This window comes from Aspergillus uvarum (assembly GCF_003184745.1).
Source record: "Aspergillus uvarum CBS 121591 unplaced genomic scaffold BO82scaffold_69, whole genome shotgun sequence".
NCBI lineage: Eukaryota > Fungi > Ascomycota > Eurotiomycetes > Eurotiales > Aspergillaceae > Aspergillus > Aspergillus uvarum.
In genome coordinates, this window is record NW_020291366.1 from 180328 (window position 1) to 207812 (window position 27485).

Genomic DNA, 27485 nt, shown 5'->3' on the forward strand with positions numbered 1-27485 from the left:
ACGCGGATGAGGGGTTAGGGGTTGTGGCTGGTCCGGGTTGTTCCTGGTTGAATGGCATGTAGTGGAGGCGGTGCACAGTAGGGAGCCGATGGATAGACTGATAAGTTCAAGTTACTACTACTACTACTACTACTACTACTACTACTACTACTACTACTACTACTACTACTACTACTACTACTTACTTCCCCAAAGAGGAAATCAAGCATGCCTGCAGAGCCATGTGATGCCTGAGGTGTTAAGACTTGACTAAGCAGTCACACCCCGCAAAATGAGGTCATCCTGCCAGTCAAGTCGATCGACTCCACCTTATCTTTATTTCTCCACATGGACTGTATGTAAATCCCCTTCCATCTTTCCACCTTTACCTTCCTTATACTCCACACTCACAACCATACCATGCCCCTCGCCCTTCTCATCACCGGAGCCACCGGCAACCAAGGCAGCGCCGTGATCAACGCGCTTCTCGCCCAGGAACTCGATGTGGAGATCCTCGCCGTGACCCGCAACCCGCACTCCAGCGCCGCCCGCCGCCTCACCCAGCGATCCCCCAGAATCAAGCTCATCCAGGGGGACCTTGACCACCCGGCGCAGATCTTCGAGAAGGCAAAGAACGCCGCGACGTTGCCGATCTCCGGGGTGTTTAGCGTGCAGGTTAGCCCCAGCCCTGCCCGTCACCTCTCAGCATTCCCCTTCCCCAGACTTCCCCCACCCCCACAATTGTCGCTCCATCTAAGACACTGTACCATCTGTACAGTACCCGTATATACTAATCAGAGAATAGAACCCCTTCGCCTCCGGCCAAAGCGTCCACAAAGAAGAACAGCAAGGCAAAGCTCTAATCGACGCAGCCCTAGCCCACCAAATCCCGCACTTCGTGTACAGCTCCGTCGACCGCGGCGGCGACGCCTCTAGCGACAACCCAACCACCATCCCGCACTTCATCAGCAAGCACCGCATCGAGCAGCACCTGTTCACGCGGACCCGCGAAGCCGAAGGCGGTTCCGGCGGTAGCAACAACAACAACAACAGCAGCAGCAGCAGCACCACCACCACCACCCCCACCCCCACCACCGCCATGACCTGGACAATCCTGCGCCCGACCTTCTTCTTCGAGAACCTGGCGCCTTCCACGGGCTTCGCGGGGAAAGTGACCGCGACGGCGTGGGACGCCTACCTGCAGGGGAAGCCGCTGCAGTGCGTGTCCGTGGCGGACGTGGGCTACTTCGCGGCGATGGCGCTGGTGCGCGCGGGCGCGGACGCGGCCCCGTTCCGGAACCAGTGCCTATCGCTGGCGGGTGACGATCTGACCTACGAGCACCTGCAGCGGACGGTGCGCGCAAAAACCGGCGGGCGCCCGCTGCCGACCACCTACCGCGTGCTGTGCTACCTGGTGCTTTGGGTGCTGGGCGATCCCCGGACGATGTTCACATGGTTCTATGAGCAAGGGTACGGGGCGGATATCCCGCGGTTGCGGAAGTTGTATCCCGGGTTGAAGAATTTGGAGGGGTGGTTGGAGGAGAGTGAGTGGGTGAAGAAGCGTTAGTTTCAAGAAAAGGTTGGGGGGGGAAAGGTGTGTCTACATGTCTACAGAAGGAGGAAAAAGTTGGCTCTTGAGGTTGGGCCCGGGGACGGTGTATGATATCCAATTTGATTGTTTGTGACTCTTTTGATATGTACTCTACTGTACACTGCTTGTCTACACTGTAGTATCTCGCAGAAACAAAACGCACTACCTCATAAGAATCTTCAAAACCATAGCCTTACATACATACTACCAGGCTAAGTACAAGGCAACGGCAACCAAGACCGTTTCCTCGACTCCTTCACTCGATGCTGCTGCTGCGGCTGCTGCTGCGGCTGCTGCCCCTTATCCTCCCCAGCTAACCCCTTCCTCTCTTCCCCTAGCACCAAAGAACCCCTGCCCACCAACTCCCGCACCGCCATTTGCGCCCCAAGCACACTATACTCCATCGCCGCAACCCCGGTCTCCCCTTCAATCTCCACAAACTGGCCAATGAGCCCCAAATTCCGGATCGCGGGAGGAATCACGCGCGGTCGATTGCCCTCGCCGCGCGGCAGCAAGCCCGCCGCCATCCGCGGCACGACGCAGGGGATCGTGAGGGCGCCCTGCAGGATCCGATCCGCCTCGGCCTCCTTGACCTCCAACTGCGCCAGCACCTCCCGCAGGATCTCTTCCCCAGTGCACTCCAGCATCGGCTTGCGCACGATCTCCCCGGTTCGCTCGGGGTACAGCGCGTACCCCCAGAGCACCTGCACCTCGGCTGGTTGGTCCGGGAAGACCGGCTGCGCGGGCACGTGCAGACTGACTACCCAGGGGGCATCGATCAGGGAGACGAACATCCCGCTGCCGCTTTGGGGTGATGATGATGATGATGATGACCTTTCGGAGGTATTGTTGTTCGTGCCTGTGATGCGTTCGAGGATGCGATTGCCGCCCGCCGCGCGCAGGGTGATCGTGAAGGACTCCAGGCGGGATTCCTCGAGGCGCGTGCAGAAGTTGTAGGCATTCCCCAACCGGCGCGGGTCCTTGGTCGTCAGCTCCAGCCATAGCAGCCAGTTCTCGTCGAGCTCGTGGTCGGCTTCCATCTGGTACAGCGGCGGGGCGGTCGTGTTGCTGCCTAGGCTGGAGCCGGACATGGCGCTGCCCAGGGACACGAGGACGATGTCGTGCGGCTGGACGGGGATGGTCTGCTCGGGCCCGTTGAGGGGATGGGCGATGATGGCAGAGACGAGGCGCGGGGGGTAGGGCGGTTCTGTGGACGCTGGGAGGTGCGACTGGGATTTCTGGCTGTCATTGGAGTTTTGGCGGCTGCTGCGTTTGCGCTGCCTGGTGCTTGGGGTCGAGTGGACGCTGGCGGACGCGGACCCGGAGTTGGATGCGGCGGCTGATGGAGGTTCCGGGCCGGCGGTGGCGTCGTCGGCGAAGATGATGTCTGTGACGGTGGTCTGGAACTGGAAGTCGACCCCTTGGCGACGCAGGAAGCGGGCAATCGGGGCAACGAGCGACTCGTGGCGGTTGTATTGGCCGCCGTCCAGGGGGCGGGGGTGCGAGCTGGTAATGCTCGCGATGTCGTGGCCGAATTTGTGCAGGGTGCGGTGGAATTCGGCGGCGCTGTGGCAGGATTTGAAGCCGAAGCTGATGGGTAATCGTCAGCGTTGCTCACAACCGAGCAGGAAACTCGATAACGCATGAAACATGCCCAGGAACCACATGTAGGGATAAACATACGTAGTACTCAACACCCCCCAGTAAGATCCACCAAAGAATCCCTTCCCAAAGTGATCTTGAATGCGCGATCTCCCCAACGCGACCTCAGTCTTATTCATGTACCGAAACACTTCCACTCGATCCCGCAGACCGAGATTAGTACTTCGCTTGTAGTCGATCCGGACGAGGCCGTGCTTCGACCGTCGGATGAGTCGCGTCTGGTGACACTGAGAGTGCTGGTGCTGCTGGTGCTGCGGATGTTGTGTCGACTCCTCTCCCAGCCGTCCACCATGCTGCTGCTGTTGCTGATAGCCTGCCGTCGCCGCCGGTAAGCCCCAGTACTCGTACAGGTCATCCAACACGCTCTTCCCCGGATTCACATCTGATGGAACCTCAGCGAACAGGGTCGCCATCGCATCCCCATTCAGCAATGGCATCCCGCCTGCCCGGTAGTGATATCCTTCCTCTGCGTTGCCTGAGCTGACGGTCCCGCCGCCGGCTTGGTCGAGGGTCTCGAGAATGTGGATGTGCGATGCCGGGAGGTGGCCTTCTTGCAGGAGGTGGACGGCGGCGGAGAGGGAGGTGATCCCTGCGCCGAGGATGTAGGCGTGGATTTCGGGATGCGTGGCATCTGGAGTCTCTAGCGGAAGGCGCATGGTGAGGGTGATGGCCGGATGCAGAGGCGGGTTGTGATGAATGGGAAAGAATGGACTTGCGAAGGGGACATGCGAGTAGCAAGCAGGTCTTTTGGGCCGGTGGCGCGCTGGGTTCGGGGATGTCGGTGTGATGTCAGGATGGTGGTGGTTGACACTGTACCCTGACAGTGCTGCGAACCATGGATCGCATGCGATTGGGTCCCTTTGACGAAATGATGAGCGTTTCAGTCGTTGTTGCTTGGGTAGGGCTGACCTCGGCCCCCAGGTTGATCGACAAGCATTTATGGGGTTTTACTTACTGCTGAAATTCAGCGGAGGAGATAATTTCTAGAGGTGGTCAGTACCTATGTTGTGGTAGGTTGGATTTAAAATCCGATCCAGTCAATATAATATGGTACGATATCTCCCCCTCTACATAGTTAGGCGACAGACAATTGACGTCATACTCCTTCCAGACTCCGCATCACCGCCATCGACACCACTGCATTTCCCATGATCACATCGTGCAGCCCTGTCTTCAGAATCTCCTCTCGTATTACCCCTTGGGTTGATCGCCACTCCTTGATCGTCCCTGAAGCGCCAAGATCCACTTTCATATCCGCTTCCTCCACCCCGTCTCTGCCCGATGCACGCACCCCATGCGCAATCAATTCCCTGGCATGCCACCAGGGAATATCATCATCATCCTCCGCATGGATGACAGTGAGCCGATACGGCAAGCTATTTGCTTCACTCGCATGGATAAACTCCGCGATCCGTTGTCCACTGCTCCACTGGTCACGGATGAACCCTTGCAGCGCCTGGAACAACGACGGAAACCGCGCGAGCGGACTTAATATGGGAACTGTTCCGGCCACCCGGTAGGTTGACACCAAGGTCGGGACATCGACAAACGGCGCTACTAGTACGATCCCCTTGAACGCCACCGGCGGAGACTGGCGGGCGTATTGCTGGGCGACGGCCAGAGTCACGGCGGTGCCCAGAGACTGGCCGAAGAGAAGGATGCGATGCGGTGGGATGTTGGCAACGTTCATGGCCCAGTCTACGACGGCGAGAGCATCGATTATAAGACCCGACTCAGAGGGCGAGCCATTGGTAAGACCGAAGCCGCGGTAGTCGAAGGTCAGCACGTGGATGTTTTTGGCCGGGTAGCCGGCCGCGAGAGCGCGGTAGTTGGGGACGCGATACCCTGACCCGACTGTTCCCCCGGCGCCGTGGAAGTGGAGGACTAGGATGGCATCTGGGTCGGTGGAGAGGAGGTGGAACGCGTGGCGCGTCGTGGTGTTGGTGAGAACACCCGGAGTATCTTCCGACAGGAGAGCACGTTCGTTCTGGTGGTAGACGGAAAGAGGCAGGATGTGCCAGGCAAAGAGGCGGTGGCCGTCTGGTGTGGGAATGAAAAAGGGAGTGACTTGATTGTGAAGGAATCCGAATGATTCAGGGACCGTGAGGTCTTTGAACCAGGTCATCTGCACCGCATGCAGGTAAACCACATGCGCTTGGAAGCCAGGCCGAGTCAACAGTCCTAGCAGGACGGCATACAGCCCGACGGCGATGGCGGCCGATAGAGAGCCATATTTGACGACAGATAGCATAATGTCGCCTATTATCATGACGAAGTGGTGCTTAAGAGGGAGAAGGAGAAAGGGCTAGAAAGAAGCTCCCAGCAGAATGAGATTGTGATAGTGTGACGTTGTAGGCTGTGAGAGTGGGATTGAGGCTGGTTGACGGCGGATCAGCGCTTATCGCCGATACCAAAATGCGTAATCTTGAACAGTCAGTCTGCATTGAGACTCCATATTAACGACAAGCTGCAGGGATTATCTGGGCCAAGTCTTCCACGTGATCAAGTGTGTCATTCAGTGTAAGAGAAAGAACGACAAAAGATATTTCAAGAAGTTGTGGCGCACTCAATGCTTGCAGAGGACTATGCTAGGTGAATGACCTATTATTCTAGCCAACAAAACCGTCGAAACATCACCTACATTAGTGTGACAGCAGCGGTTGTTTTCAACCTATCATCTGGAGGAAAAAGCTTGCCGGCGCTGTGGAACCTGGCACTCAATCATCTCCGATGCTACCAACACATTCCAAAACCAGATTCTCATAGGCTCAAGCGACGCGTCAAGTACATACAAGGGCTACAAGAATCCTCCATGACCAATTTCAAGTAGGAATTGATCTTTTCTATATATGTTCACATGCTAATATCATTGATTCAGTACATAAAACATCAAGTCACTGCACCATATTTCCATATCCGGTTACCGACGGTGGTGGAGCTGCCGGCGGGGATGACGGGCGAGCAGCGCGCGGCGTTCGAGTATCTGGCGGTCAGCCACAGGTTCGACAACGAGGGGTTGCGCGACCAGGTCCCGTACTGGAGTGTCTGGTACCTGACGCCGCGGGTGTTCGAGAAGGAGGAGAGGGATCGGACGATGGCGGCGCGGGCACTCGAGACGCAAAAGAGCTCGTCTGCGTCGTCAGCGTCAGCGTCATCCTCATCACTAGCGGAAGCAGCAGCAGTGCATGTCGACTTTCGGACAGAAGGACACAAAAGAGAGATTGTGGTGGCGCACCGGGATCCCGATCTGTATCGCTCCAGGCTCTGGCCGTTGACGTGCCTCTTCGGGATGTCGTTTGGGGCGCTGCACCTGCTGTCGTGGAATGATGTCTTCCCCACCACGGTGGAGTTGCGGCTGTGGCGTATCGCGGCCTTCGTGTCCATGGGGTCGATGCTGGTGTTCATGCACTTCGAGAAAGTGGTGCTTCGATGGGAGGGGATGGTGACTATCGTGAGCCTGTCTTCGCCGGCGGTCTATCTCCTGAGTCGGATGGTGATGATGGGGGAAGTGTTTGCGGCACTGAGGGCGGAGGAGCCGGCGATCTACGATACTTACGAGGTTTCCTCCTACTGGGTCCATTTGTTATGAACGGCACAGCTGCGTAGAGAATCAAAGATGTGAAGTGGGTTGAGCCCTGACTGATGGTTGCTGAAGCCAGAGCTGACAGACTGTTCGTACTTCAGAATTGCAACTTGATAAGACCCAACACAAACTATGCCCTAGACCTACTCTGGATTGTTCTTTTTCAACTCTTCTTGTCAGAAAAGCAAGGACAGTATATTTCGTTCTCTACCTAACACTAACTATCTAATGGACGTTTCAACGCTCACCCGCTCTTGATATCGATTGCAAAATCAATTTTCGATCTGCCCTTGGCCCCGTATCTGCTTCATCGTGTTCAAACTCCAGAGTGATCGCGCCGACTACCTTCCACCGAAGATCGCTTAGCTCTGATCCAATTTCAATTGGCATATCACCACGGTGAACCACATTCCAGATCCACCACAACGTCTCTCGAAAGCAATCACCCAGGTCCGGCATCCGCAGTCGTGCTCGATTGAGAAAAATATACCTGATGGGAACTGTCTGATTCAATACTTTCAGCATCCGACATTGATCCTTTCGGAGAAAATCGCGCAAGCCTCGCGTGGCCTGCATTCTTTCTAGGTCTGGTTCCAAAGGCCTCGAGTCATACACAAGAAGATATTGTGCCACGCCAGGGTTGGGTGCCGTCGTGTTCAATGTACCAGCGGGACGAACGGAAGCAACTGCCCACCAGTAGTATTTTGCAGAAAAATGATGCCAGGCTTGCCTGGTAGCAAAGAGAGCCGCGTGATATGGACGTGTTTGTGTCCTGCCGAAATGGCTCACCGTGACAGAGGAGTCTCTCTCTTGCTGTGTGAGTGCGTTCTGGTGGTAAACGTCGTCCACTACTGGTGTGGGGAGTACCTCAAAGTGGGCACTAGTATCACTTGGGATAGATTCTGCAAGCGAAACCATGGCATTGGATGCACTTTTCAGATTTAGCCTGTCGCATGTGCCCCTCAACCAAGCAGGCACGTCTTCATTCCTCAGCTGTCCATCTTGGCGGCCAATCCACCCCCAGATGAACTTGCGAGAAGGGGGATTCGACTCTGCAGGAGGATCTTGCCCTGTGGATGCCAAAGGCCTTGCGGATACGTCGGGCAGCTCTGTTATCTCAGGCTGTCCTAATGGGTCTCTTCTGAGGAAGACTTTTGGCTGGGAGATCTTTCTGTGGAAGATCCTTCTCGACGAGAACTTTCTGGAGAAGAAGTCTCTCGGCAAGATATTGCTCAACCACCTTAGCTTTATGATCTGCTTTTGGATCTGCTTTCGGATCTTTCCTTGAACATGCGTTTGAACCCGCCTTTGGACTTCCCGCCTGATCTGAATCCGCTGCCGATTCCGAGCCTGTGGCGACCCTCTACCCAGATCTAAGCCAGTCTGCCTCGGAATATCTTTTTGCGTTGAAGCTTGTGATAAGTTCGTGGGCGAAGCTGTTGTGATCCTATCTGGGTTCTCCGATGGGTTCGAAGGCTGCGGTGGGTACCCAGACTGATATGGGCCCTGAAGAATCGGTGCATTCCAAGGGTGCGGTAGGGTTGCAGACTGCATTAGGCCCTGAGGATTTGGTGTACCCCAAGGGTGCGGTGGGATTACAGACTGCATTGGGCCCACGGGATGCGTTACATCCCAAGACTGCGGTGGTATCCAAGCCTGCGTGCGATGCATTGTGAGCTTGTGCTTGATCGGTCCAAGGCAGACGGAGACATACACTAGCCATGGCTACAACGTGGTAACGATAGATGTAGGTTCTGCTGTGGAAGAATAGGTGTGTGTATTTGATGTACTAAAATGAGGTATGAAGAGACAGATCCATGCCGGAGAAGTCCAAACTGGGGAGGGGACGTAAGAAAAAGGCCTTTCCCAGCTAGCCAGCCATGCACACGGTATGGCAGGCACGAGGGAAAGCGACTGCAAAAGCACTCATCCGTACTGTAACTGTCCAGTTAGCACCTTCTCGAGCACCTCCTTTCTGGCAAAGCAGGAAGGCTCCATCTTTGAGGTCTCCCATGGTCATCAGATACACAATACTTGCCAATATCGGGTGAGAACCTCAAACCCGACCTCCCAAACGAGAGCTGTTCATCTTCCAGTCTGACCTTCAAGGTTACCCACTATACAATCCATTTTTAGATATCGACGATCGTCCCCATCGGATCCACCCTGGTGTCACACTAGCAGCTCCATCGCGAATCTCCACTCTCTCCTTTTTTCCCAGCATGTCAATAGCCTCAACCCCCGAGCATTGTCAAATCCACAATAATAAATACAGTACGTAGTCAGTCCACCACCCCCCTTCCAGAAGCCCCGTAGAGGCCGGTGTCGAACACAAGCCAACCAACAACCTCTGGCGCACACCCACACTATACACCACATCTCAAAAATGCCCATCCCCAACTACGGCGTCTGGGTCGGCCACCCGCACCGCTTCCACGCGCAAACCGCCTACCAAGACCACACGACCCCGCACATCAACCTCTTCCTGCGCGATGGCAGCAACCCGGACGACGAAGACGACGACCGCGAACCCAACCACAACCGCAACCGCAGCGACGAAGTCCAAGTAGCGATCAACGTGAAATCCACGCAGCACGACACGCGCCTGGTCTTCTGGTTCATCCGCGACTTCGCGCACCACCCGCTGGTTCACGAGCTCGCCGGGCTGGACATGGGCTTCCACCGCATCCGCTCGCACCCGGACAACGCCGACGCCGACGACGAGCGCGAGCTCCCCTACCGCCACCAGCAGCACCACCCCACCCTCGTCGGCCTGGACTACCTGCGCACGACCCCGAAGCTCGTGCACATCGAGGCCGGGCGGCTCCTGCCGCACGACATCCCGGGCAGTGATAACGATATGCTGGACGAGCTGGAGCCCATCCTCAAGGATGCGATCCACCGGCGCGCGACGGCGTATGTGTTTGGGAGCTCGTTCGGAACGGGCATCCACGACGTGCATATGAACCAGGGCAGTCGGAAGGCGTACGAGGACGCTGTCTTCAAGGATGGCGGGTTGGTGTTTCGGTTCCCGGACGGGCGCTGGGAGGCGGTGTTCCTCGCGTTTGCGTCGCAGGCGGTGCCTACGGATTATCGCGGGCGGGCGGTGGTTGGGGGTGAGGGGCGCGACTTGGGGGAGGTTTTGGGTTGATTGTTGTCTGGGAAAGTACCTAGCAGGGTATGAAGCTTGAGTGATTGCATTGTGATTAAGTTACATAGAGATAGAACTTGGGACGGTATATAGTGTGACTGGTAGCCATCGGAGTCAGTTGCTCAAGAATCCCTTGCCAAATACCTTGTACCCCTCTCCCTTGACGAACGTCTGTTGCCACGGTTGTTGATCAGGGTTCTCGGCCAGCTCTGCAAATATCTGCGCGTGTGCCTCGCCATCGATGTGCGGTGAAGATGACCCATCCGCTTTTCGCTGGTCAACATAGTAGAACCTTGACTCTGGTTAGCGACGAGGCCCACGATACCAGGGTTCACATTTAGGACGAAACCCCCCCCCCCCCCCCAACAAACTCACTTGTATCCCTTCTCCCGGTAAGCGATCGCCGCACACTCAATCATATGCGCCGTAGCCGACTTCCCAATCCCCAACGTGAAGAATGGAGGCACAGCAACCGTGTTCAGGGCGTTCCCCGTATAAAGGAACGTCCGTGCTGCGGAGGCAGGGAGGGTCTCGAATCCCTCCACAGCCAGCTTGGCGGCGATAAAAACACTGGCGATGTTGACGTTCAGATCGCGGGCGAATTGCTCGGGAGCGACTTTGTTGAAAACATCGTCGGCATCGGTTAGGGTGAAGCTGGAGGCTAGTAGTTATCTCCACACGGAAGGTTAATGATTTCCTGGCATAGACTGGAGAGTGGGTTGGCTGAGGACCGGAGAACACACCATTGTAGATGACCACGCTTGGCACTCCGAAGGTAGTCTTCACGCGCGAGAAGACGTCATGCACGGCCTGTGGGTCGGCGAGGTCACATTGTATATGGAGCTGGGTCTCCGTACTGTCGTCGGCGTTGACGTTTCGAGCTGTGAGGGCGACGCGGTAGCCCTTGGCGGCGAAGTGCTGGGCTGTGTGCTGGCCGATGTTGCGGCCGGCACCGAGAAGGAGGACCACTGGGGCGTCGGTGGTGGTCATGGTGGTTGAACTGGGAGATTCAATTTAGTGTGGGTCTGGTTTGTCCGATAGAATGATGGATTATACTGGCGGGCTCGATTGCGAGATCTCACAGGTATTTATCTCGTTGCTGTGGTGGTTGGTGAGGGGGGCATTACAAATGCAAATATGGGATGAGACCCTATCGAGTATTAGCAAGAGAAACTCAAAGAACGAGTGATACGAGTTTGCTTATGCAGCCGACTCTCTGGGGTCTTTCTTGGGGATGATGTTCTGGGGGATGATGGATGCGGACAAGTAAGGTCAGCTGAAATTCACTTACTATGCCAGTGGATAGGTGCAATTTCCGGTTCCTGAAACTGGGGACGGGGAAAGGGATGGGCTCATTTCTCTTCCTCATTGCATGTTTCGGAAGCTTCTATAGTATTAGCAATCCGAAGTGTGCAATCGAATCCCGCAATGGCTTACTGCTTACTATGAACAAACAGGCAGTGTCTTTGGTGGCTCGATCAAGCGATAAGCAATTTAGGATGCGCTAAGCACGCTGGCAAGAGATTCCCGCTTACCAATTCAGCGGGGTAATGCATCAGCAGAGCTCTTACAGTCGGACTTGAGAAACCTCCTTGCAAAGTAATGATGATTCCTCGTGAAGTACACTCTGAGATGAAGCTCATGCCTTCAATTAAGTTTCTCTGCTTCAGAAGCAAAGGCAAAAGAAGATCAAGATGCTAAAGGCATAAGTAGAAAGCTAAGACTACTGTCAGTGATGGTGCTGCCGGAAAGTGGTCTTCTCGTTCAAGTCAGCAAAATGTCAATCTGCCCTTCTGTTCTGCGCCTTACTTCAGATCCTGAATGTTAGCGTAGTAAGTATCCGCTATTTTATACCCAATTCTTTGTAAGGTCCCTTGGGGAATGTCATTCAAGCCCTCAAAACCACCGGTACAAATAGCTCACGAGTAGGCCCGTGAACATCCAACGGACCTAATCCCGAGAACAGTGTGCGGGCGCTTTCGTCCTAGGATGTTCTCCCTCGATCTCAACATCGCCATCACTACCAGCATTCATATCAACTCGCCTCAGGCATGCTCGCTTCCGCAAAGCTGGCACAGATCGAAATGGAAAGTCCTCCACAGTCAAGTTCCTCCATTTCTCGTGTGTGTGAAGACCATCGAACGACGCGAGTAAATACTGACGGTCGAACTTTGCCAGCTCCGGAGAAGGATTTGTTGACTTTTGACGGAGAGCAGTTAAGTGAGCGCGGACCATCAGCTGTATGGTACAGTCTATATGAATGAGCGCAATCTTCCCAAGACAGTATATACCTGACTTACACTTTAGGAATTCTTGCCCCAGTGAAGAGCAGTCTTGAAACGAGACGACACTCGTAGCCCAAGAGAAGATGTACGAGGCCCATTCTACATCGTATGCGGCACTCAGGGCACAACGCAACTCCTTGAAATCTGTGCATTGTGTGAGTCTCTCCCGCTCGTTCTCTGGCTGGGACAACACCCAGCGCTCGTAGCATTTGGGTGCATGCTTCAGACCGTGACTCTTCCAGATCCCGTAGAATTTGCGGACCCGTTCGACTGCTTTTTTGTAATTATGACCAGGCTCGATCTCCGGGAATGTCCCTTTCACCGGCCACTCCACTCGTGTATTGTCGAGGCCTGCTATGAACTGCCGCTGCGAGAAACGCTTCAGCTTGGCGGCTGGATCCGGATTCGCCTCGAGTGATGGGTATCGGGACTTCCCTTGCGGTTTGCGTGTAGTCGTAGGATTTTCTTGGACCTTTTCTTTGGTAAGAACTGGAAGTGGTGAAGGTGATGACGATGAGTTGGTTGGCTCGGTAGGACGAAGGTCCGGACTGGAGCTGAGATCCTCCATTGTAACGGAAGCCTAGAAGTTTAGAATTGTTGATCTGAGCCCACCGGGATCAGTGACTTGGTGGGAGGAGAAGCAGAAGCACTGTTTGGCAGTTTCAAGAACGTCGCAAACCACTCAAAGCTTTGGTATCAGAAGATGACTGACTATAGTCAACGAGTATGTGTTGTGTCTGACGACGCACGGTGACAAGAGGATAAAACCTGAAAGATTCTGAGGTAGAAGATCAGAAGATGCGAGGAGAAATATGATCGGTACTCAGGGTAGTCGATTGCAGTTGGATGAACCATGCGTGTTCAAGTCAGTAGGGTTTTAACTATTCCGTTCGTCCAGCAGCAGAAGACTACAATTCCGAGCCAACAACTGTTCCAAGGCAACGGAGCTTGTCAGTTGGAAAAGACTTGCAAACATCACCGTCAAACACGTAGGCATAGTAGGCATAAGCTCTGTGGTAAGTACCTCACTGTCAGTTTCTATACATCCGTTCGTAGGCCCAATCTACAAGTATACTGACAAGATGCATCAGCGCCAGTGGCAACTTCATACCTCTTAGCCGACTGCGAACAATGATCATTTGTCCACTGGATTCTGGATCTAGGGGAAATCCATATGCTTGTCCCAATCTAGCCAGAGCTTATCACGACTGCCGCTTCACTTTCTGTACCATGATTGGCTCCAAATTGGCTCATTTCACCCTGATTGCTGCAACCATGCCAGTTCATGCCAGATAACAGTAATGCAATCCTTCAAACTTAGCCCGCTAGCGCTGTGAACCCTTCTTTACATAAATCATATACTCCGGTACAGAGTACCTTGTATGCCACAGAAAGATCCCCATCTCCCCATCTGAGAGAACAATTCTTGCCGCTTCCAAGTGAAAGCGGATTTGTGATCAGAAAGGATGATTGCTAATGCTTATGCGGCGGATGCGGAAGAAATTCCGCGGTCTCCCCCCTGGAATCTCGTAAGCGGGCCCCAGTTTTCAGGCTCCACCCATGATTGCATTGATTGCATTGATTGCATCCATTCGACCCCGCCATTGCTCGTCTCTACGCATATATACCTTACGTGTACTCAACCTGGTCTCTCTCACTTCTCGCTCACTACGATTGTCACTATCCTCTCATCTCGATCTCCCTCATCCACCAGCTCCAATTCATCTCTCCGCAACCGCCAACATGGTCCTCAAGCTCCACGGCCTCGCTATGTCGACCTGCACCAAGCGTGTGCAGGTGGTCCTCAACGAGAAGGGCGTCGACCACGAGTTCGTCCCCATCGACTTCGCCAAGGGCGAGCACAAGTCCGAGGCCTACCTCGCCAACCTCCAACCCTTCGGCAAGGTTCCCGCGCTGGAGGACACCGAGACCGGCGTGAAGATCTTCGGTACGTTTGCTCCGCTCCCAGTCACCATCAGCTTCCCGCACCGCCAGCTCTAACCATCCTCTCTCTCCCGCTGCAGAAAGCAGAGCCATCGGCCAATACATCGCCTCCAAGTACCGCGGCCAGGGCAACGAAGTCTCCCCGCCTGAGTCGGACCTGAAGGTTTTCGCTCTGTACCAGCAGGTACGCTCCTCGCCCTTAACCTTTTCCCCGCCAACACAATCTCAGCCGTATTCTAACCCACACATTCACTCACAGGCTCTCTCCGTCGAACAATCCTACTTCGACCCCGCCGTGTCCGGCATCGCCTTCGAGAAGGTCTTCAAGTCGTTCAAGGGTCTGGGCCAGGCGGACGAGGGCCGCGTGCAGGCGCTGGTCGCCCAGCTGGACGCCGCCCTGCAGGGCTACGAGCGCATCCTCTCCAAGCAGAAGTACCTGGCCGGCGACAGCGTCACCCTGGCGGATCTGTACCACCTCCCGTACGGGGCCTTCGTCGAGCCGTTCGGCTTCGCCGAGCTCCTGCCCAAGTACCCCCACACCCAGAAGTGGTGGGAGGAGCTGAAGGCCCGCGAGAGCTGGAAGAAGATCGCCGATGCCAAATAAGTAGCTTGTATTAGGAAAGTTTGATTTATGAAGCGAATGATATGATATTTTTCACACATTCGTTTAGCTATGTGAGGGAGGTGGGGTTTCAGAGGTCTGGGTCGTACTAGAGGGGCTCGGAAATGGCGCGCGAGTGAGAAGAGCGTCTGTACAATTGATCTTCTACGCTGTGGGAGTGAGGAGCATCTGTACATTCCCACCTAGTCCACCACTCCAGCTGGAAGTATCACTACGTAATCCACTGGCGCAGGCTCAACGCCATCCGGCCGGCCGACGATCTTCAACTCATCCCCCGTCTGGATCTCGACGCCTCGAAACGTGACCCGTGTCGCCGAGTGGCCGTCCAAGTAGATGGAGACAGAATTGCCCAGCGAGTGGTTGCGGAAGTTGCCGACCCATTCGCCCACGACTTTGTCATTGAGACTCAGTGTCCAGTGCGACTCGCCACCATATAGATCATAATAGTTGACGCCTATGTCGTACGTCCCCGATGGAAAGCTGAGCGTAGTATTCGCTGTCCCGGTTGTTGAGTTCGATGTGGTCACAATGGCCGTTACATTCGAGGCCGTCTCGAACGGACTGACCGTGTACGGTCTGTATCCGTCCAGCTTCATGCTCTCCGCCTCGATACGCCAAGGATGATGGCTCACCCGTCCCTTCTGGTCAGGGATGCCCGTAAGGTTGAAATAGAAGTTGTTGATTGCATCTCGCCAGACGATGGAGTGCCCAGCTTGGTATATGAGTCGATCGAGTACCGCGTCGTGTCTTTCCTTGTCAATCAGCTCGTGTAGGGATTTCCATTGTGTGACAAAGGTCTGCGCAGTTTCCGCACCGGCATAGTGGGCATCGTAAAAGTGCTGGATGACGGTCTTGCCGGAGTGGAGCCGATGTGTCCAGGGCACGTGGTGGAACCATAAGACCAGATCATCGGGAGTAGAATTGAGGTACTCATATCGTTGGGCAATCTCGGTAGGATATTGACCCGTGTACCCGGTTCCGTTTCCGACGGTTCGATCCATCCCTACGGACTCGTGATCTGCTCGAGTCCACTGACCCCACCCGTTGTTGTCTTGGGAGGCGGGGTTTGGGCCGTAGTGAGTGTAGAGGATGTCTGTCAGGGTCTGGATGCCTAGGTTCCCACTGTAGTTTTCGTAGGCGGGCCAAGAGGCCATAGAAATGTTGGTGATGGTATTGATAACTTGAGGGTGTGCTCCGAAGGTAAGCCGGATCCAGTCTTGCAAGATGCGCTCCGAATCATCGGTCGGACTCCATGCAAGTCGACCATATGCATATAGATTTGACATGGCAATGTGGCTACCTAGCCATGTCGTATTGGTACCAACATTCACGACAGCCGCCCAGCCGCTAAGGGTACGATTGAATCGATCTCCAGATATAATGTCTCGGACCCGGGAAGGTTTGTGGTCAACTCGAAGGTCGAAGTCGAGAATAGTCTTCCACAGGGGAGGAAGGTAGACGAGGTGATTCTGCTGACCCAGATACTCCTGGCTGACCTGAAGCTCAATCGCAGTATTGGTCTTGAACAGGTTGGCAAAAAGAGGCGATACGGGCTCGCGCACTTGAAAATCAATGGGCCCATATTTGATTTGCACAACCACATTTTCCTCAAACTCGCCATCTAGGTCTTTGAAGTACTGAACTGCTGCCTTGGCTCGGTCTGCCTTCCAATCTGACTCGTTCAAATTACTGTCGTAGACAAAGGCCCGGTACATAAGAATGCCCCCGTGCGGCTGAAGAGCTCGTGCGAAAAGATTTGCACCTTGCGACAACGTCCGATTGTATGTGTTAGGACCTGGCTGGCCTTCGGAGTCAGCCTTGACAAGGTACCCTGCAAGATCGGGAACATGATCATATAAGCTGTTTGTGATATTGCTCCACCAGGCAACAACGTTTGCATCAAGCGGATCGAAGGTGTCTAAGCCGCCTAGTGTCTCGGGAGATGCGAAGTTGAGCGAAACGCCGATCTGGACACCGTAAGGTCGACATACATCTGCGATCCGAGCAAGTCCCTTCATATTTTCAGATGAAAGTAGAGTTGCATTCGCATTGACGTTATTGACGATCAAACCGTTGATCCGAGTCGACGCAAGGAGGCGAGCATATTGCTTAACTGGTGCCAGGTCATCGACGACCCGACCGTTCTTGAAGAAAATCGACGATCCGCCGAAACCTCTCTCAATCGAGCCATCCATGTTATCCCACTGATTGACCCAACGTATCGGCGCATGAGGGTTGCCTGTATAAGTAACATGGGAGAAGTTTCCCTGGGCTATCAGGGAAAGGTACTCGTATGCTCCATATAATGCCCCTCGCTCGCTCTGTCCTAAGATTTGGACAGATTTGCCAGTCGATCGCAACCAAAACCCATCCTGATCGAGTTCGGGAATGCCAATAGTGGCGTTGCATTTATGCCGGAATTCCTCAAGTGTCGCAACCAAGATTGAGGATGATGCGTCACAGCGTGATTGCGTGGCTGTCAGATCTTTAGAGAAGATCGACTGAAATCCGGACTTCAACTCAACACCCGCTGTTCCAATTGGGCTTCCGTCGGTGCCATTGAACAGAGTAAGATGTGAAGGTAGACCCTGCAGGCAAGAAGAATCACAGGGTACCGGAGCGAACCGTAACCAGCCAGCGAACCCATCCTCGGCCGCTGCCAGGGGCAGTAAGAGGCCCAATACTGAAAGGGCGAAGCCAAATTGAACCATTTTATCATCCAATCTGGAAACAATGTGTTGAAGACAGTCTGAAGACACAGTCAAGCACCTTTGCCATTCATATATGATGATTAGCGAGTACTCTTCTCATCCCCCCGCATTATCGGACCACAAGCATGGGGAAGTGGCCTCATGCTAAATGCTGCATTCAGGCTGTTATCGGTAACCAAGTTACCCGATGAAGCCGAGTAGATTCCAGCAATGATGCTTAGCTGTGGGCTTACTGACCTCATGGCCGTAGATAGCGCTGCCTTAGTGAGCTATCAGTTACGATCATGGTCAGCAAAGTTTAAGCGAGTATAATGAGAAAGGCATACAATTAGGACGGACATGAACGATGAGTAGCAATTTTGGGGGGAAACTTGGCCAATTTTGCCGAAAACCTGAGCTGCGTCACTGGTTAGCCGACATTCAGCGTGTCTGCCACGGAGGATCTCCGGGAGTTGTGATGCAACATGGTGGAAGAACAGACGATCGCCCATTTTAGCCAATTTACAATACAGAGCTCAAAACTGCGCTAGTCCTGGATGGTAACACAGATCACGTGATCTCATCTTTCTATATCGGGTATAGCGTGCTCTTTCCTTCCACCAGAGATCTAATGTCATCAACACTTGCAAGTCATTTAGGCCTTGGTCTCTGCAACCAGACAAATAAACTCAATCTTGCCCGAGGATTTTACCAAGCTACATGAGCACTTGAATGAAAACCAGTCAACTGTTGTGAGGATGGCTGCTGGCACTCCCACAACTGCCCGCAGCTTTCGGGCCCGCGCGGTATGCATCCTCCTTCCGCTCCTTATATTGAGTGAAATAGCAATTGACCCATCATAGTGCGACAATTGCCGTCTTCGCAAAGTATATTCCCCTTAAAGCAGGCTAGACTTATGGGCTATCATCTGATAAGCATCACAACAGATCAAATGCGACAAGAATAGTCCCTGTTCGAGCTGCGGCACTCTGGGGATACCCTGCAGACCAGTCGGAGGGCAGTCGACTGCTTCGGAGTCGCCTCGCAACAGCATACCAAACGACTAGTATGAAGCAATGAGCTCACTGTGGGGCTGCTAGACTGATTTGTCGCATAGTGAACGCCGATTCTCTGCGTTGCAGGAACAGCTTGCCACAATTCAGCAGACACTCAAACACATCACGCAGTCTTCCAACTTATCTAGCCCGGCCAAGCCGGCCCGGGAGTCGACTCCATCGGGACCGACGATACCTCCATTCGAAGGTCACTCGTCTTTCCACCATGAAACTCTGGTAGCCAGGGATGCTGCCTATTCTGCCGTGGACACTGCTCAGAATGGACAACTTGGCGACTATGTGTCAGCCGCACTTACGTCACTTCAAACCAGCCTTGATAGGCACCGCGCATCAGTAACGCACGGGGAGACGCAGCCCATCACTCAGCCAAAAGACCAGTTACTCCCTGTAGAGTTGGTCATCGCTGTGGTAAAGAAAGTCAAAGGTTCGTTCATACCCCTTCTCTTCCTCGTGATTGACAATTGACGCAGGGCAGCGCAACCTCCGTTCACTTTGGTTAGTCAGTCCTGGATTGATGCATCTCGCATAGAGTCTCTTTGTCACTCCATATACTTTCCACTCGATCCAGTCCCTGCTGGAACGTTTACACTTTTCTACGGGCTCTTCTTCTATGTCATACGCGACTATTTCCACGCACAGGACCCTGATCTCGCGCGTTATGACTTGTCAGCAACATTGCAAACATGCGAAGCACAGCTTGATGCAGGTCTAAGGGAGCCCGCCATCATGATTGAGCCAACGTTGGAGAAGATACAAGCACTGCTGATTGGAGTGAGTAGCTCAATCCTCGTGCTTGGATTGGTCTAACAGGCACAGATAACAAAATCGCAAGAGGAATTCGACATTCAGCGGTGCTGGACATATTTGTCGTTGGCTTTCAATATGTGCCAAACCATGGGACTCCATCGGCGTACAGCATTGAAAAACGACCCACTACCCATTGCAGAGGCTAAGCGCCATGCCTTCTGGGCACTGTACACGATTGACAAGAACATCTCTCTGAACATCGGCCTGACGTCTCACTTTCAAGACCATGATATTGATGCCGACCTCTTCATGCCATCAGAAGACCCAAAGCAACGTCCCTGGGACTTGATGAGTATTGTTCGCATGGAGTTTGCCAGTATCCAAGGAAAAGTCTACGATCAACTATACTCAACATCTGCTTGTCGGGCCAGCGATGAGCAGAGAGCTGCAGCGATAGAAAAGCTTTCTTCGGACTTAGAGGCGGTTCGAGATAAGTTGCTGACGGTAAAACTTGCCTCTATCGTTCTAAGATTGTTATCTAACGCTTACCGCAGATCGACGTTAGCTTGGGTCTTTATGCTGACTCCTTGCACGGCATTGCGGCTTGTGCTGATTTCATCGCTTACTCTGTGTTGACTGTCATCTATCGGGCTCAGACTCGACCGGGAGATGCCATGGCAATCTCATCGCGATGCTACGAGATTGCTACGTTAGCACTTCACAGTCACCTCAAATGCTTTACATACTTCCGTGGCCGGCAAACCCACAAACAGACCGAATATGTAAACTGGTACGTCCCCGGATACCTACAAAGCTAATATCGACTTACCAAGTATAGGATATTGCTCTATCCTTCCTTTACACCTTTTGTCATTGTGTTCACCCACGCCATTACCACCGCAAGCGCGGTTGATCTAGCCCTTCTGCAGGACACCGTGAGCTCTCTGGAGCTTATCAAGGGACTCTCGCGGGGTTCAATGCATCTATACACAGTGTGCGAAGCATTTGTCAAGGCTGCTCAGGTTCTAGTCAAATCGCGACAAACATTGTCCGGCATCGAACGTCACCAGGATGGATCACTTGTCATGCCTGCCGCGCACGGGGCGGCCAACATTGCTTTTCCAGATGTCTCCTGGCCAGAAAACACCTTTGATTCTCTTATGAGCCAGACCGACATTTCCATGTTTTTGAACGACTTCATCGGAGCCAATCGATCGGTGATGGATATCTTGAATTCAGATTACATGAGTTGAATTATTCAAATGTGACTTATTCTACATATGCGCCCACACGCCGCGGTCGCGTTTATGACGCCCTCCGACCTTATCCCTCAATTACCCTTCAGAAGACATACTATTCTGCTGTCAGTCACAAGGCCAACATTCAGTGGAAGGGAACGACTTACCGGGATGAACAAATACGGAACCCGTCGTTCGTACTCGCGCCATGCTTCCCCATATCTCTCGCGGCAGCGTTCGATATCGCGACGAGCACGGTGAATAATCATCACGGTAAAAAATATGGAATAGAACCATGGGAACGGTGAGTTGAAGCCGGTGATCAGTCCCCATGAAAAAGCAAAAAACCAGTCACAGGTGTAATGGACCTTCCGGGCCATACCATCTGCTAGATATCAACCATCATTCCAAAGTCATCAGAAGCCGGATCGACTTACACCAACCGCTGCACAAAATAGAGTCTCCAGTCTTAGTCGCAATTGACTTCGGGTTCTTCACAGCCCTCCATGGCAGCTGTGGGAATGTCCTGCGCGTCACAGAGACACCCCTCTCTTGAGCACGGAAGATGTTCTTTTGACTGTTGCAAGTGTCCCAAACCCAGTACATGAATAGATATAGAATAGCCCACGCAGCCACAATCGCTGGGTTCCATCGGTATGTTGACGGATCGTGGTTTGCCAGATACAGGGTGCAATGGCAGTAGCTCATGGGAACACCAGCGAGGTTCCAGAAAATGAGCATGAAGCCCCATTTCTCATAATACATGTCCCTAGCTCTAATCAGCTCAGCCCGTATCCAAGCTTCTGAAAGCACCTACCAGCTAGTGATGATCAGTTCTTCGCCTTTCGCACAGGCATTCGCATACAAGAAGTGTGCCATGAGCAGGAAAGCGACCTCGCCCGAGACAAACCCGAGCTCTTCCCATTGTTTTAATGCCGTACCCAAGGTCAACAAAAACAGTATGTACCACGGAATGCGAACCTCGAAGAACATCTTCATGTCGATCCATCGGAATAAGCGGGGATTCAGCTCCGCTCCCATGAAGAAGTCATAGACGTGCGATCCAGTCATCCGATGCTGGCATCCCCTCATCAGGGCGGAAGCATACGCGACGATAGAAACCAGAAACCCGGAGCAAATGGCGACGGACATTAGGGGACCAAACTCGGTGATGAGAGTCGTCAAGGGGAAAAGCCCGGTGAAATGCAAGGCCAACGCAGCCATGATGGTAACATACCAGGATGCGGCGGCTGAGCAATAATAATCGAGTTGCTTGCCATTTAGGTGTGGCAAGCACTTCCCCTTACCGTATACTCCGGGCAGATAGAGGTATCCAAGTCCTTCCAACACAAGAAACGTCCAGTATATGACCCAAGCTTTGCGATGAGGGAAGGCATGTGTGTAGCCGAGGTCGAGGAGGTGTGATCCAAATTCAGTGAGCGATTCTCCAGAGCGTGGCAAGGGAGGTTGGCCGTCGTAGAACGTCGCCCCAATGTACATATAGTACATGAGGAGTGGAAAACCAATCATGAGAAGCGCAACACCCGGTGCACCTCCGAATTCAAAGGTAATTGGTTCATCTTCATGGGAAGTGCTGGTTGTCTTGAGTTGTTCTGTTCTTTGACAAGGTTGATGGATCTCGGGCTGTTGGCTGTAACTCGGGAGTGTCAGTCAGTATACCGTTCAGGCTCGGATGACGAGACCCAAACATCAAAGGCACGAACCTAACAGCAGCACTGATCGCGGACATCTTGATGCTTGTAATGATTTTATCATGGCTCAAGAAAAGAATAGCCCCTGAGATTTATACTCAACCATTGACGTCCCTTTCCATACTCGACTGCGAGCTTGCTTTCCATGCTCTCCGTGCTCTCCGTGTTCTCCGCGGAGCCCGCGGACTCCACGGCGGCCCTGGTCTCAGCTGTTTACTGCCTGGGGCAAGCAACGGAAGTTGCGACTCTCTGACTTTGTTTCTGTTGAAGAGTGCTTTGGGCCGTTATTCCATCAATCTCTTTTCAGTATGAAGTCGTTCCTACTGAACGCCATTTTGCGCGCCATTATGTCTAGGGGGGACCATCGCGCACCAACGAAGCCATTCTGATTCTCATTTTCAGTCTTCGGTCTTTGTCTGTTGCTATAGAGGGCTCGTCTGTTGTACAAATATAGAATTTCGCTTGAGTGATATGATTACATACCAGGAACGACCTCTGCCTCCAGTGCAAGGAAATCTCCACGAGCCACTATCCGGCCTCCCCACTGGCCACAAGCTCTCTTCTCAAGTTCATCCCATAACCGCCCGCCTATGAGCCAGGCAGACACCAATATTGCTTGTCACGGTTATCACAGTCTCTCCCCAATATCATTCGTGGCCCTACAGCCCTATGGGTTTTATTCTGCATGGGCTGTCCCTTCCGCGGCGGCAAGCTGACCCCCATGATTGGCCCGCATGAAAACCGCTCACCTCTTGCTCAGGATCTTACCAATTCACCCCCAGCTAAGCTTTCTCACTGGGGTCACAACGCGTCTCGGATGCAGGTGACGGGCCTCGTCTGTGATGTATCAGCCATCGCCCGCATAGTCGATGTCTGGGCCCCCTCACTCTGCACCCACATCGAACCTGCCGAATCACACCCTGGAGTATAGCGCCCAGCAGCAAGACTAGCATGCGATCTCGTTGGCGGAATCCAGCGCCATCCCTGCTAGGCCTCCAGAATATGATTGCCTAACGATGGAAGTTGCAGTTCACCTGAGGGGAAAGGAGATATAACCACAGTCCCCGACCGAGAGAGCATTCTTCTCCAATTCTGAACACAAGCACATCTCTGAGCTACTGCATTCCAGGCATATCGATCACTAGATCCTTATAAACATCCTCCAGAGCCTTTCACTCGACCAACCCGAGATAGTCTCCGGGACGTATCCACATCATGGGTGTTGCCAAGATCATCGGCAAGGTCATCATCATCCCCATCCTCTTCTGCATCTTCGTCGGGTGCGTCATCTACTTCCTCATCAAGTACCGGCGGGACCGCAAGCGCGAGAAGAAGGAGGATGAGATCCGCGCGCAGCAGTTCCAGCAACAGCAGCAATACGTGCAGTATCAGACGCAGCAGGCGGTGGCGGCGCAGTACGGGCAGTCGCCGTACTACCACCAGGCGACCGCCGACGACTTGACGATGAAGAGACCCGAGCCGGTGTTCTATCCGGTGCAGGCTCATGCGGGGACGGAGGGGGTTTAACTGAGAGATTGTCAGAAGGTGAGTGGACATATTTGAGTGAAGAAGTGTAATGAATAAAGGGAGTAGTGGAAGTGCTGATTCCTTGTGGACTATAGTTTGGTCGTTCGTGTAATACCTATTTCTTGGATCATGAGTGGAAGACCTCGTGGTTGGTTGCGGGTTGGGCTAAATCTCATTGGCTTGATTATAAGGGAAGTATTTTTCTGAGCTCGGATTGTTCTTGTTGTTGCTCGTTTGTCGATGCTGCATATGAGACATGAATTTGTATACCTTTGCGTTCTCTATTGGAAGGTTGATGGGAGGATTTCTGGTTATAGTTTGAATGTCCCTAGCCACGAGTCTCTGGTTTAGATCTCTTTGTCCCGACCTACCTACTCACTGATTCTTCAATCTCCGAGACCTCTTCAAGGACTATATCCCCATTTGGCGGAGTACACTTATCAATTCAATCCTGGCCTGTTGCCAAGGAAAGTGAACCAGTAATTTGATTCTCATCAGAGACATAATCCAGCCCCACTCCACCGCGACCGAAGCACTCAACTCCCTCAATAAACACCACCAACCCGGTGCCCCAAAACCTCGACCTACCAGCAAATATTCATGTATAACACAATTCAGACCGTAATTACTATACTGTTCACAAACGTGACCCTGAATCAACATCCCCCTTACCCTTAATATATTAACCCCCCTATCGACGAGAAAACATGACTCACGAGCCCCGTCTCGAATATATTAATTAATCTGGACCACCTCCCAGATCCGAAACCCGATACACGCCGGAATGTACAGTACCTGAGTCAGGGGGATTTTTTTTTTCTTTTTTCGGCATCGATCAGACCCTGGATCCCGGCTCCGACCGGGAGAAACATTCCCTGAGAGACGGGGGAAATTCGGAGATTGAGTTTTGGGGATTATACTACGGGGGTTTGGAGGGATTGAGGGATTGGGATGTAGGAGGCGGGTCTGGGGAGTGCATGATCGTGCGGTGGTGTTTCTGGCTGGGGCCGGGGGAGGTTGAATTGGTAGGGGGAATTCGGGCATTGGGTTATGTGCCACGTGTTTTGGGGTGATTATCGATAACTATGGTGGTTTGTTTTTCTCGGTGACATTCTCAGTAGAGCGTGGTGGTGCAACAAGGTGCTGACTGGGGTGGTCGCGTCGAGCACGTGTCGCACATGTCACGTTCTTGTCGACAAGGCAGACAACAACAGCCGTTTCCCCTTCTCTTCATACACTTTGCTTCTACAGTACGTCGAAGCGCAGACCTCGAGTGGTCAGATATCTATGATAGGTTGACTCGACAACGGCGACATCCCAAGGGGAGAGAACTTATATTTCAAATCATAATCATTCTTCGTTAATGCAACGCTACAAAGCACAAGCCAATAGATCTCGTGAGAGGTCGGAGGAGACGACCGATCCATCGAGAATCAATTTCTCTCACAATCTTCCACGGATCTCGCCCTCGTCCTGCTCCCGGGCAGGCTCATAGTCCACATAACAGACTCTGTTGTCCTCGAACGGCCCATAGAACCGACTGCGGTCGTACGGTGTGAAGGGGATACCCTTGTACAGCCTCTCCACCAGGTCCGGGTTGCTGGTGAAGTAGCGTCCATACAGCAGGGCGTCGTAGCGACCGGACTCAAGCACATTCCACGAATTGGTCTGGTCCCATCCGCCAGCGGAGAAGAAAGGTGTGGAGCCGAAGATTTTCCGGAAGGAGGAGAGGTCGACTTCGGAGAGACCCCAGCTTTGGAGGAAGGTATCTTTCTCGGTCACGGAGAAGATTTGTTCGTATCTCTATATTCATAACGTAAGAGTTAGCTGAAGATCTCTTTTCGAAAGGGGGGAGAGGGGATGCTGACCGGCTCAATGAAGCTGACATATGATAGGCTGGGAAGCGCTTGTTTCAGCGATTCACACAAGAACGTCCAGGTCTCCATGCGCTGCTCGCCGCGCGCCTGGTTGAAGAGGCCGAAAGGCGAGAGACGGATGGCAAGGTTCTCTTCGCCGACCGTCTGTGCGAGCTCATTCATCAGCTCGAGGACGAAATGACAGCGCTTCTCGGGACTGCCACCGTACGCATCGGTACGCTTGTTGATGTTGGAGCTTAGGAATTGCTCGGGGAGATATCCATTGCCACCGTGGACCTCAACGCCGTCGAATCCGATCTCCATTGCAGTCTTAGCGGCCTCGCAATAGTCCCGAATGGTCCGCTTGATGTGGGGAACGCTCAGTTCGATGGGTGGATGGTCTGCGTAGCGCACTGGCTCGGTCGAGCCCACCGGGGGGTGGGAATAACATTCTGTGGGTGAATCCCAGACACTGGCGGAGGGACAGACGGCGGGCGATCCAGTCATCTGAGGGATGGTGGCACGGCCGGCGTGCCAGAGCTGGCAGTAAATGTATCCGCCTTTGGCATGGACAGCTTCAACGACAGCTTTCCATCCTGCGGCTTGCTCCTCGGTAAAGAGACCGGGAACACCTGGCATGCCGTTACTCTGGCGAGGAGATTAGACATCGATGCGCATCGCGAAAAAGGCAAAAGCTCAGGTCGGATCTACTTACCTCGAGCGATGGCGGAATGCCCTCGGAGATGATCAACCCCCCTGGAGTCGCGCGTTGGCGATAGTACTCGACTATCAATTGTCCGGGATACCAAATCCGATTGGGACTCTCAGGCGTGCTGATCGGGTTCAGAGGCTCGCCCCGGTTGCGCGTCAAAGGGGCATGCACCACTCGGTGGCTGAGTTGGATCTTGCCATTGGCGATAGCCAGGGGCTGGAAGAGCTTGGACTGTTCTCGAAGAAGCTGATCGCCAGTCATGACTGCTATATTTGTGTGGACGGTGGGTTAAGGTTCTGTGCGATGGATGCGGTGGCTGCAGTGGCTGCAGGCAGAGATGAACAGTGGTTCTTGCGAAGGCACAATTCCTCAGAAAGGGGAGCAAGATTGGGGAAACCATGGACAGCAATGGCCACCGTAGTGGGTTTTTCATCCCACCGGCCGGGTCATGGACTTCTCTTCCTCTTGATTCCCGCTTCCCCTCTCCTCTTTGGTTGCTGGTCCGGCCATGGCCCGATGGAGGGGTGCTAAACGGGGACCAACAGGTGCCATTTCCATAACAGGTATGACAGATGGAGCCTGACAGGTTTGGGACCTTTGGGTCGTGTGGAAATATCCAACCAGCGACGAAGAGACGACACGAGAAATTATGGAGAGAGAGACACGGGTTGAACCTTGGGAAGTGGAGCGGATTGTCTGCTAGGCCATTGACCCGTGTTTCCGGCTGGCCGAGGGAGAGGGGGGGGGTTTGTGATTAACGACGATCTGTTTTGTTGTTGGTGTCTGTCTCTTGTGTTGATTTGATAGACGGTGATGTTGATGTTCGTGTGGATATGAGAGCTTGGGGAATTGGAGGAAGGAACAATGTCGATAATGATCTGACATATAGATCCATGTGCGCCAACCGTGCAGTCGACGACAATCAACACCCCTGCCTTGCCCAGAATGCCAGTACCTACCCTCACGCATGTGTCTGGTACGTAAACACACAATTTCCCACACACCCCTTTGACCCTGGCAGCGGCAATGCCAACCACCGACCGCCTCACTCCAGCCATTCCCGACTGAGCCGAGGTGAAATCTCCACTTCTCGGCCAGAAGCGAAAGTCA

The 27485-nt window shown here is 53.4% G+C and overlaps 14 protein-coding genes across 14 annotated transcripts; 5 read left to right on the top strand and 9 right to left on the bottom strand.

Moving 5' to 3' along the window:
* Positions 1 to 180: 180 nt before the first annotated feature.
* On the top strand, positions 181 to 1690 carry BO82DRAFT_358342 (NmrA-like family protein). Its single transcript, XM_025636261.1, has 2 exons — positions 181 to 654; positions 785 to 1690. Exons 1-2 carry the CDS (start codon positions 400 to 402, stop codon positions 1544 to 1546), a joined length of 1017 nt encoding a protein of 338 aa, XP_025487586.1. The 5' UTR covers positions 181 to 399; the 3' UTR covers positions 1547 to 1690.
* On the bottom strand, positions 1671 to 4118 carry BO82DRAFT_358343 (oleate hydratase). Its single transcript, XM_025636262.1, has 2 exons — positions 3254 to 4118; positions 1671 to 3160 (listed from the first exon to the last, which is right to left on the bottom strand). Exons 1-2 carry the CDS (start codon positions 3886 to 3888, stop codon positions 1783 to 1785), a joined length of 2013 nt encoding a protein of 670 aa, XP_025487587.1. The 5' UTR covers positions 3889 to 4118; the 3' UTR covers positions 1671 to 1782.
* A 148-nt stretch (positions 4119 to 4266) lies between these two features.
* BO82DRAFT_358344 (alpha/beta hydrolase) lies at positions 4267 to 5666 on the bottom strand. The gene has a single exon (XM_025636263.1). It carries the CDS (start codon positions 5499 to 5501, stop codon positions 4329 to 4331), a length of 1173 nt encoding a protein of 390 aa, XP_025487588.1. The 5' UTR covers positions 5502 to 5666; the 3' UTR covers positions 4267 to 4328.
* Positions 5667 to 5816: 150 nt separating this feature from the next.
* On the top strand, positions 5817 to 6984 carry BO82DRAFT_181204 (uncharacterized protein). The gene is made up of 3 exons (XM_025630428.1): positions 5817 to 6058; positions 6111 to 6855; positions 6917 to 6984. The coding sequence occupies exon 2, from the start codon at positions 6183 to 6185 to the stop codon at positions 6819 to 6821; it is 639 nt and encodes a 212-aa protein (XP_025487589.1). The 5' UTR covers positions 5817 to 6058; positions 6111 to 6182; the 3' UTR covers positions 6822 to 6855; positions 6917 to 6984.
* A 35-nt stretch (positions 6985 to 7019) lies between these two features.
* Positions 7020 to 7749, bottom strand: BO82DRAFT_358345 (uncharacterized protein). Its single transcript, XM_025636264.1, has one exon. The coding sequence runs from the start codon at positions 7731 to 7733 to the stop codon at positions 7053 to 7055; it is 681 nt and encodes a 226-aa protein (XP_025487590.1). The 5' UTR covers positions 7734 to 7749; the 3' UTR covers positions 7020 to 7052.
* A 1125-nt stretch (positions 7750 to 8874) lies between these two features.
* Positions 8875 to 10337, top strand: BO82DRAFT_181349 (YukJ family protein). The gene has a single exon (XM_025630430.1). The coding sequence runs from the start codon at positions 9202 to 9204 to the stop codon at positions 9964 to 9966; it is 765 nt and encodes a 254-aa protein (XP_025487591.1). The 5' UTR covers positions 8875 to 9201; the 3' UTR covers positions 9967 to 10337.
* Positions 10081 to 10956, bottom strand: BO82DRAFT_406298 (putative short chain type dehydrogenase; the record flags this gene model as incomplete). Its single annotated transcript, XM_025639557.1, has 3 exons — positions 10081 to 10258; positions 10342 to 10627; positions 10710 to 10956. 3 exons carry the CDS (start codon positions 10954 to 10956, stop codon positions 10081 to 10083), a joined length of 711 nt encoding a protein of 236 aa, XP_025487592.1.
* Positions 10957 to 11762: 806 nt separating this feature from the next.
* BO82DRAFT_181287 (uncharacterized protein) lies at positions 11763 to 12961 on the bottom strand. The gene is made up of 2 exons (XM_025630429.1): positions 12267 to 12961; positions 11763 to 12218 (listed from the first exon to the last, which is right to left on the bottom strand). Exons 1-2 carry the CDS (start codon positions 12817 to 12819, stop codon positions 11917 to 11919), a joined length of 855 nt encoding a protein of 284 aa, XP_025487593.1. The 5' UTR covers positions 12820 to 12961; the 3' UTR covers positions 11763 to 11916.
* Positions 12962 to 13994: 1033 nt separating this feature from the next.
* BO82DRAFT_293993 (glutathione S-transferase) lies at positions 13995 to 14799 on the top strand (the record flags this gene model as incomplete). Its single annotated transcript, XM_025631810.1, has 2 exons — positions 13995 to 14199; positions 14276 to 14799. The coding sequence occupies 2 exons, from the start codon at positions 13995 to 13997 to the stop codon at positions 14797 to 14799; spliced, it is 729 nt and encodes a 242-aa protein (XP_025487594.1).
* An 82-nt stretch (positions 14800 to 14881) lies between these two features.
* Positions 14882 to 17555, bottom strand: aguA (alpha-glucuronidase). The gene has a single exon (XM_025632694.1). It carries the CDS (start codon positions 17526 to 17528, stop codon positions 15000 to 15002), a length of 2529 nt encoding a protein of 842 aa, XP_025487595.1. The 5' UTR covers positions 17529 to 17555; the 3' UTR covers positions 14882 to 14999.
* Positions 17556 to 18265: 710 nt separating this feature from the next.
* On the top strand, positions 18266 to 20645 carry BO82DRAFT_345152 (transcription factor domain-containing protein; the record flags this gene model as incomplete). Its single annotated transcript, XM_025633690.1, has 7 exons — positions 18266 to 18313; positions 18455 to 18517; positions 18608 to 19007; positions 19059 to 19354; positions 19394 to 19834; positions 19885 to 20120; positions 20169 to 20645. 7 exons carry the CDS (start codon positions 18266 to 18268, stop codon positions 20581 to 20583), a joined length of 1899 nt encoding a protein of 632 aa, XP_025487596.1. The 3' UTR covers positions 20584 to 20645.
* On the bottom strand, positions 20631 to 22329 carry erg4A (c-24(28) sterol reductase). The gene is made up of 4 exons (XM_025633691.1): positions 22293 to 22329; positions 21386 to 22219; positions 21006 to 21337; positions 20631 to 20953 (listed from the first exon to the last, which is right to left on the bottom strand). Exons 1-4 carry the CDS (start codon positions 22316 to 22318, stop codon positions 20661 to 20663), a joined length of 1485 nt encoding a protein of 494 aa, XP_025487597.1. The 5' UTR covers positions 22319 to 22329; the 3' UTR covers positions 20631 to 20660.
* Positions 22330 to 23331: 1002 nt separating this feature from the next.
* On the bottom strand, positions 23332 to 24189 carry BO82DRAFT_181443 (uncharacterized protein). Its single transcript, XM_025630431.1, has one exon. It carries the CDS (start codon positions 23835 to 23837, stop codon positions 23430 to 23432), a length of 408 nt encoding a protein of 135 aa, XP_025487598.1. The 5' UTR covers positions 23838 to 24189; the 3' UTR covers positions 23332 to 23429.
* A 717-nt stretch (positions 24190 to 24906) lies between these two features.
* On the bottom strand, positions 24907 to 26887 carry BO82DRAFT_345159 (alkene reductase). Its single transcript, XM_025633692.1, has 3 exons — positions 26379 to 26887; positions 25676 to 26311; positions 24907 to 25610 (listed from the first exon to the last, which is right to left on the bottom strand). Exons 1-3 carry the CDS (start codon positions 26634 to 26636, stop codon positions 25251 to 25253), a joined length of 1254 nt encoding a protein of 417 aa, XP_025487599.1. The 5' UTR covers positions 26637 to 26887; the 3' UTR covers positions 24907 to 25250.
* Between the last annotated feature and the right edge of the window lie 598 nt (positions 26888 to 27485).

Excerpts from the sequence above, each read along its gene's own strand:
- BO82DRAFT_358342 (XM_025636261.1), top strand. The coding sequence starts at position 400 with ATGCCCCTCGCCCTTCTCATCACCGGAGCCACCGGCAACCAAGGCAGC. Across the intron at positions 655-784 it reads CCGGGGTGTTTAGCGTGCAG|AACCCCTTCGCCTCCGGCCA; the intron begins GTTAGCCCCAGC and ends ATCAGAGAATAG.
- BO82DRAFT_358343 (XM_025636262.1), bottom strand. The coding sequence starts at position 3,888 with ATGCGCCTTCCGCTAGAGACTCCAGATGCCACGCATCCCGAAATCCAC. Across the intron at positions 3,161-3,253 it reads TGGGGGGTGTTGAGTACTAC|CTTCGGCTTCAAATCCTGCC; the intron begins GTATGTTTATCC and ends ATTACCCATCAG.
- BO82DRAFT_358344 (XM_025636263.1), bottom strand. The coding sequence starts at position 5,501 with ATGATAATAGGCGACATTATGCTATCTGTCGTCAAATATGGCTCTCTA.
- BO82DRAFT_181204 (XM_025630428.1), top strand. The coding sequence starts at position 6,183 with ATGACGGGCGAGCAGCGCGCGGCGTTCGAGTATCTGGCGGTCAGCCAC.
- BO82DRAFT_358345 (XM_025636264.1), bottom strand. The coding sequence starts at position 7,733 with ATGGTTTCGCTTGCAGAATCTATCCCAAGTGATACTAGTGCCCACTTT.
- BO82DRAFT_181349 (XM_025630430.1), top strand. The coding sequence starts at position 9,202 with ATGCCCATCCCCAACTACGGCGTCTGGGTCGGCCACCCGCACCGCTTC.
- BO82DRAFT_181287 (XM_025630429.1), bottom strand. The coding sequence starts at position 12,819 with ATGGAGGATCTCAGCTCCAGTCCGGACCTTCGTCCTACCGAGCCAACC. Across the intron at positions 12,219-12,266 it reads GGGGCAAGAATTCCTAAAGT|ACTGTACCATACAGCTGATG; the intron begins GTAAGTCAGGTA and ends TCATTCATATAG.
- aguA (XM_025632694.1), bottom strand. The coding sequence starts at position 17,528 with ATGGTTCAATTTGGCTTCGCCCTTTCAGTATTGGGCCTCTTACTGCCC.
- erg4A (XM_025633691.1), bottom strand. The coding sequence starts at position 22,318 with ATGTCCGCGATCAGTGCTGCTGTTAG. Across the intron at positions 22,220-22,292 it reads GCGATCAGTGCTGCTGTTAG|CCAACAGCCCGAGATCCATC; the intron begins GTTCGTGCCTTT and ends CCCGAGTTACAG. Across the intron at positions 21,338-21,385 it reads GAACTGATCATCACTAGCTG|GGACATGTATTATGAGAAAT; the intron begins GTAGGTGCTTTC and ends GATTAGAGCTAG.
- BO82DRAFT_181443 (XM_025630431.1), bottom strand. The coding sequence starts at position 23,837 with ATGTCCACTCACCTTCTGACAATCTCTCAGTTAAACCCCCTCCGTCCC.
- BO82DRAFT_345159 (XM_025633692.1), bottom strand. The coding sequence starts at position 26,636 with ATGACTGGCGATCAGCTTCTTCGAGAACAGTCCAAGCTCTTCCAGCCC. Across the intron at positions 26,312-26,378 it reads GCATTCCGCCATCGCTCGAG|AGTAACGGCATGCCAGGTGT; the intron begins GTAAGTAGATCC and ends TCTCCTCGCCAG. Across the intron at positions 25,611-25,675 it reads ATGTCAGCTTCATTGAGCCG|AGATACGAACAAATCTTCTC; the intron begins GTCAGCATCCCC and ends TTATGAATATAG.